Source organism: Dermacentor variabilis, chromosome 5, assembly GCF_050947875.1.
Source record: "Dermacentor variabilis isolate Ectoservices chromosome 5, ASM5094787v1, whole genome shotgun sequence".
Classification (NCBI taxonomy): domain Eukaryota; kingdom Metazoa; phylum Arthropoda; class Arachnida; order Ixodida; family Ixodidae; genus Dermacentor; species Dermacentor variabilis.
The window spans coordinates 60,929,723-60,937,135 of NC_134572.1; the positions used below are offsets into that span (position 1 = coordinate 60,929,723).

General features: G+C 46.4%; 1 protein-coding gene across 1 annotated transcript in view; it reads right to left on the reverse strand.

The window, feature by feature from the left end:
* Positions 1-1,212: 1,212 nt before the first annotated feature.
* Positions 1,213-7,413, reverse strand: part of LOC142583542 (acetylcholinesterase-like) — a 15,054-nt gene continuing 8,853 nt past the window's right edge. Inside the window, exons 5-6 of the mRNA XM_075694028.1 lie at positions 3,867-4,107; positions 1,213-1,422 (exon numbers count right to left, since the gene is read on the reverse strand). Coding sequence (XP_075550143.1) covers positions 1,213-1,422; positions 3,867-4,107 — 451 coding nt within the window. The remainder of the gene's footprint in view (positions 1,423-3,866; positions 4,108-7,413) is intronic.

Genomic DNA, 7,413 nt, shown 5'->3' on the forward strand with positions numbered 1-7,413 from the left:
CTCATCCCACACAAGCGCTGCAAGAGGTCTGCACTATCCCTCTTATAGGAATTCTAGAAATACTGTGAACGTGTGGGCGCACAAAGGCTCTTGTGTGAAATTTTCATTTTGCTGTGTCTGGTCAATCACCCTCGAGCCACCATGTGCGACTTCAGCTACCACCACCACGACACTGCATTCTCTCGAATTTCTGTTCTCCGCCGGTAATGTCCATTCTTGACATAATCAAATCGTTACGAGCTCTCATGTTTTATGTAAGTAAATGCATAACAATGAAAACCAATTCCGCAGTGTCAGCGCCGGGACATGTTGCATATGTGTAACGCTTGGCTGTGCATGTTCTGAAGTACCTTATCTCAAAAGATGCAAGAAATCGTGCTGGCTACAACTATACCCCGTTGAGATACTCGTATTGCTATCTCATTTTGCTGGTAAACAAAATATTGTCGATATGACTACCCTCAGCAGCAGTCGGCGACGTTCCTTTGCCGGAAAAGAAAAACACAGTGCAAACCACGCGCTTGTGCGCGATTAAAAGCACCAGGTGGTCAAAACTAATCGGAGAGCTCCAACCCAAAATTTTCTTCTTAAGCCGTGAGATTGCGTCTCGTAACAGACATTAAGCCCATGGCGGCTTCAGATTGCTGCTGCAGTAACCGAGCGTGTGGTAATCCTCAAAGTAAACTCTTCCAATTGCTACCGGTGTACAGCGTACTTATCGGGGCAACCAATATTGTACTTATCCATAAAAAAAAAAAGAAGAAAGGAGCCTTCTGCTCAGTTTTTACTTGCCCCACTCAACAGCTGCAATGGAAAGACGCACAACATGTTCTGCTGCTGTACACAAAGAATGGCTTGCAGTGGAGGCTCGGTGCGATAAGTCGCTTGCAGGGATTTAGGGACAGGCTAAGGAAGTGTAGGGAAGACGGCGCGATCTCCAGAGGCTTCTACAGCGATTGCGCCCCTCGCCGTCCCGGTGTGTGTTTAGGACTGAAAGTCTCGTCAATATTGGCAGTCAGTTTTCTCAAATCTCGTTTTGAGACATCAATTTCTTTTCTTTCTAAGCAACACAACTCGGGGCGTTAAGAAAACTTCAATCAACAACAGTACAGTAGAAATCGCACGCATTATGCTGGCCGCGGAGTCAAGAAACAAGAAAACAGCCTCTCGTCAATCGCATCGTTTTAAAGTTATTTTTCTTTAGCAAAATTCCTACGCGGCGCCTCCATCAGAAGCACTGTCCCTGGCACCCGTGTCAATATTGGTCCAGTTCAAGCGTTCCAAATAGTTGTCCCTGATAAAGCCGGCGAGGTACTTCGCCCACGTAGGGACTCGGTGTTCGTCGACGGAAAGGCGCGTGATTGCCAGAGGCTGAATCCCTCCTCGGCGGGTCTGATTACTCGCCCCGTCTTTGCCCTCTGGCTGGGAAAAAGACCACACAAGTTAGATAAGCAAGTTTAATACACAACAGCGAGCACAGGCAGTACGTTACTGTCCAACACGTTATTGCAACACTTTTTTGCGGACTGTTATTTGCCTCCACCACTAAAAGCTAACCTAACCTAACGCTAAGGAAACCCGACATGACGTCAAGTTTGAAGTTTGAACAATAGTTCATAGTTTTCAGCTCTACCATCCTTTCCAAGTAAACCACAAATAAAATATGAGGCCCTAGAGTGCGACGGAAGCCTTAATTTCGAAACATGTTACGCTAGAGAGAGTGGGAACGACGTGCGGGAGCACCACGCTGTTGGCTGCTGAAGAAAAGCAATATAATAAAGAAATCAGACCAATATAATTCAACCATATCTGTTTAATTCAGTTAGGAACCAAGAAAAAAATTCAATTCTGGGGTTTTACATGCCAAAACTACGCTCTGATTATGAGGCACGCCGTACTGGGGGACTCTGGAAATTTGCACCGCCTGGATTCCCTAACGTGCCAGAAACCAAGACAGAGGCCATGGAAATGACTGAAAATATATGACCTAACCAAATTACGTAATTGTTTTGGCGCTTAGGACAAGCACTTGCCAAACGGAATTACTTCCTTCAATAGGAGCTTACGGAAGAAGAACGTCACTGTTTCATGCAAAGACCGAACTACTGACAATGAAGACAAGGTATTATAACGTTAGAAGTTACTCGGCGTCATTTTATCGGCAGTATAAATTGCTACAAGACGCTTGGTGTAACCCCAATGAATACGCACATAAACAGAGCTCGGCGGTCGATCGTGGGCTCTTGCGATCACAACGCTGGCGTGGCAAGGAATTCCCGAAGCCGAGAGCGTGCTTGCTTGACCAAAAGCGAACATTCTATATACAGCCACTCTTTTTACCATGGGGCCGCACCTCCAAAACTCCACAGATCACGTGACCTTAAATTATGGTGGCCCGGGAAATCATTCCACTCGGCCTCGCGGTCACACTCTCAAGCAAGCCGGCACCAAGTGAAATATTAGGCAACCTTAGCTTGAGATTCCCTGTCCGTTACGCTCAGAGCAGTGCATACACAAAGCATCTCAGCAGAAACACTGGTGCGCTTAAGTATATGCGTGCCGGCAACGATAAAGATAGCGGGAAAAGGGGGAACGCTGAATCTGGTTCAGCCACCGACACGATTCCGCGGAGAGCTGACGGTGCGCCCCCTTCACTTCGTCGTTCTTGCAAAAAAAAAAAAAATTAAGAATACGCACTGGGCGTGACTCGATAACAATCTCGCACTTCACGCATGAGTGACACATTCACCTTCAGTAGCGGGACAGCACGACGGCGACTACGACGCGAATGCACCTCGAGCGCCCTTATAATTGCTACTGCAATATTAAACTGTGGACGCTCGAAAGGGAAGCCTATAAACACGGGACCAGGCGTGGCATTAACGACTGAGACGCTTGAAAACAAGAGTCATATTTGTGGCCGGATACATCTCTCACACATAGTGCTCCTATTTTGGCAAAGACTGAACTGGTATCTTTCATTACGAAATACAGTTGAGCCTGCCTAACAGGAGTAGCATTGTGTTTTTTTTTTTTCTCATCGCTCTATAGCAACCGTGCCAGACTCACAACGTTGTCAAGGGCTGTTCAAATAAAGCTCAAGACGGCAGCAATTCACCTGATGTTCTCAGGTGTTAGTAAAACAACTGCTTATGTTCGCAAAGCTCCATAAAGTCATGCGCGCAAAAAAAGAGAAACACAATCACACTAAGTGATAGGTTGCATTAATCTGCGATCAACTGTCCTTTTTAGGTCGCATTCAAAACGCTGATTTACATAGGTCGCGCGATCAAGTTGGTCGTAAATGTCGAGGCATGCAGATTTTTGGGCTAGTTGGTTCGTTGCACCAATTGAAGTCATAGCGCTGGACTGATACGGACAAGAAAGACGACAAGACATGCGTTACACGTCCTGTCGTATTCTCGTCTGACGTCCTGTCGTGTCCTGTCGATAGCATGTCCTGTCGTCTTTCTTGTCCGTGTCAATCCAGCGCACTTCAATCGGCGCAAAGGTTGCTGCGACCGAAAAGCGGCAGTTCCAGGTCAGTCTCTCGCTACTGAACTTTTGAACTCCGCAAATGGAGTCACAAAGCTGCTGAGCCAATCATCGGCGTAGAAGCGGCATGTTGGAATGCGGCGGCGGATATTTAACGTTGCCATGGCGGTGCGTGCAGGCTTGAGCGGTAGCTATCACGAGAAATTTCGGTGGGGCGAAGAGCATGTCACGCTTGCCGGCGGTAATATCGGACGCGGTGAGTCAATTCGATTGTTGCCATGTAGGGGTCGATCGCACGACCTCGGTCCATCCCTGGTATGAATACCACCTTAGGGAAAATGCCTAGTAAATAACCTTGACGCTGCGTCTACCTGCATTCCCTGCAGCTGTATCCGGGTGGCATTCAGGACGTGTTCCACGGAATCTCGAGTGCTCATGGCAGCACCAGAGTAATTCGCGTGAACCACGTCCCACTTTTGGCAGGCTTCGCCGAACGGCAAACCGTCCCGCATCACCAGTGTGGTGGCATTTTCCACAACCAGGGTGCGGACGTTGCTGTTGGTCGTCTTCATCCAGTGGGCAGACGGCGAATGGGAGCATTTCTGTGGATTACTGCGAAGAACGCGAGAGCGTTCATGCGGTTACGCCGAGGGATGCCGACACTCAACCAAGGAATGGGCGCCTAAGTACTGAGCTCTAAAAGGACAGAGTGTGCTAGGGGGCTGAGACCGAGTCAGCAGTGTTGATAATCGCGTGGCCTAGTCAGCGGTATATTTTTTTCGTTTTCTAAAGTCAGTTAATTAGTAGAAACTATTTGCCGGACTTATTAAATATTGGCTGCAGTACGAAACTGCCAAATAGTTGCAGATCGCATTTAAATATAGACGAATGAAGCGTTTGCATATAAGTACCATTGATGGAGGTTTTGGTACTTACCCTTAAAGAAAGCCCACGAAATAGAATAACCGCGTGATGGCGCCACTATTTCAGCCGCCCCCGGACAACCTCGCGGGTAAAGGCCGATCCACACGACGGACCAAGTACGCGGGCCGCTCGGTCACGTTACACGTAATGTGACGTCACGGCCCACCGCGGTCCGGTCCGGCGCAGAGCACATCCACACGGCGGACCACCATAGCAGACGGCAGAGCAGACCAACCAGCTACACTCTCGGCCAGAGTGTTATCATTGTTATCATTCCGGCTCGAGTCCCACAAAGCCGGGAACTGCTCAACGAGGGATACAAAATGAAAAAAACCTCCTCGCCACTCCAAGAGGACACGGCGTTTAAAAATATATCTGCTGCACGCACGTGTAGGCGGAACGGCGGACATGAAACGACTGGCTTGACTGGTTGGTCTGCTCTGCCGTCTGCTATGGCGGTCCGCCGTGTGGATGTGCTCTGCGCCGGACCGGACCGCGGCAGGCCGTGACGTCGCATCACGTGACCGATCGGCCCGCGGACTTAGTCCGTCGTGTGGATCGGCCTTTACGGGCGCACATTGCGAGCGGCGACGGTGTTGTGTCGCGCTTCGAAGTGACATGGCATAAACGCATCGTTTTCGCTCCACTTGTGGAATGAAGCTAGAATGCACAAGGGAACAGAAAAACAACAACAAAAAGGAAGATCTCGGGCTTGAGTAAATCTTGACCGCAGAACTGTTCAATGGGGAAGAAAAATGTCATTGTCATGTTCTATTTTTTCGCGATCACATCTGATTAGCGAGAGTCGCTGACGCATATCTGGCGGCCACCGGGAATGCCAAGCTCTTCCCGGGCAGCGCTGCGGAGACCGGAGGATTTTTTTTTTTTTTTTTTTTTTGATCGGTCGTCTGGGAGATCGGTCTGGTCGTCGGTCGTGTGCCGCTATCACACGCTTGATTTCGTACTTCGCGGGCTTTCTTTAGGGCCAAGTACAAGAAGCTACATCAATGGAACTTAGTTGCAAACACTTCAGTCGTCCATGTTTAAATGTTATCTACACCTTTCGTATTAGCACTTTCTTGGTGAAGCCGATATTTCAGAAAGTTGAAAAATCGCAGACTAGGCTGCAAGCGAATAAAACGCTTGCAACAGAAGAGACATTCCTCGTGTCACGCTAAACTTGAAGAAATAATGTGTGCATTCGTAGAACGAACCTGCAGGTGAAATTGCACTCATCGAACAATTACTGGACTCGAAGTTGAATCAGCAGAAAGTTACGAGAGTCGTTAACGCGTCTTTCCCAGTAGCAATATAAACTTCAAATTGTCAGAGCAAGAAATTGTGTGCGTATCTTGAGCTGTAACTTAGCACGCGTGTCATACAAAGGACTTTTGAATTAAAACATGTGGTAAGTGGACAATGAGAGAAAAGTAGCTTCAGCTTCATTAGTAAAGTTCGCGTCCATAATACAAAAATAACCGCTCTTATCCTGAGAAGAGGTTTTCTATGCCAGAACAAACTAAATATTAAAGGTGGGTGGCGATGACACTTGGCACCGGTTCGCCGTGACGTCACGTATATTGACGGTGGCTATTCAAACCAAGTTATTTGGTTATTGGTAAACATCGACCACATTTTATTCAAAAGAGTCCACAACTGAGCTGAGAAAGCTTGAAGAACCTGTGCTTCGCCACAACAACAAAAATATCAGAAAATACTTCTTTCTTCCATGCGCCGACGTTCCAGCGCTGAGGTTGTGACGAGAAATTCAAAAAATGGACGCTAAGCCTTTGTTTTCCCTTTAGTTAATCAACCTTTTACCGCATAATTAAACAGTTCTAAATAAAATACTCTATCAGCCTCAACTGATTTGCGTGTGCGTGCGCGCGCGCGTTTGGGTGTGTGTGTTGGTTCGAAAGTGGTAGAGCTTTAGTTACGAGCGAGTGTGCTTTGACCTTTTAGGAGCAGACGCATTGCACCCGGCGCGGTTGGAGAAATTTAGAAGCTATAAGGTCTCTGCAGATAGTAGAAAACATTTGCTTGAAATCGTTCGTTGTTCAATAAGGTTGAGAGAGTTATGTTCGCATCAGCAGCTTTACTGAAAATTGAGTTGTGAGTAGGCAAAGTCGCGCATGTCTGACAGTTCATTAAGGCGAAACTTCTTGTGCCTACTTTCCCTGGCATGGCTACCTGTTTGGTTGGTCGCTGTCTCAGGATATATATATATATATATATATATATATATATATATATATATATATATATATATATATATATATATATATATATATATATATATATATATATATATATATAGCGACCGGTAAGGGCGACCGGCTTATATCCTTCTCATTTTTTCTTAGTCACTTGTGAAGTGTCTCATTTTCTCAGGTGTTCTGCGCTTGCGGAATTTATCGTTGTAAACTTGTAAAATATTATTATGATATATTTCAGCGTGGTGAATTTCTTGCGCGTTCGACAGTGTTTATTCTCATAATTAAGTAGCTCTAACTAAAAGCATAAGATGGAATCTAATAGGTTTTAGCGTCGTCGCTTACAGAAAGATAGCGTTGAATAAACGCTTGCGACAAGTGTTTCGGCAGTTTTACTTCATTGTTTAAAACATATACAGCTGTCGTTGAAGTCTGCGTTGAGCAAACTTTCTTTAAAGGGACACTAAACGGAAAAATAATTTGAGCTGCGTTAGCAAAACACCCTTCTACATTATCACAAATACCAGACATGCCATGATAAATGGCTTAGTAAACTAGAAAACAAGCACGGTGGAATGACCGGTGGAGACGTCGCCTTGAAGGTTTCGCACCGACTCGCCGTGAGGTCATGAATTATAACGCTGTGGGTTCGGCACCAGTTTAATTTTTATGTTTGAAGGCGGTGCAGCATTGTACCTAATATAAGGAGAGAATGAACTTCGCGAGTTTCGAGAACATTAACTGCTCCACCATGACTATAAGCACGCTAAAATAACTCGAC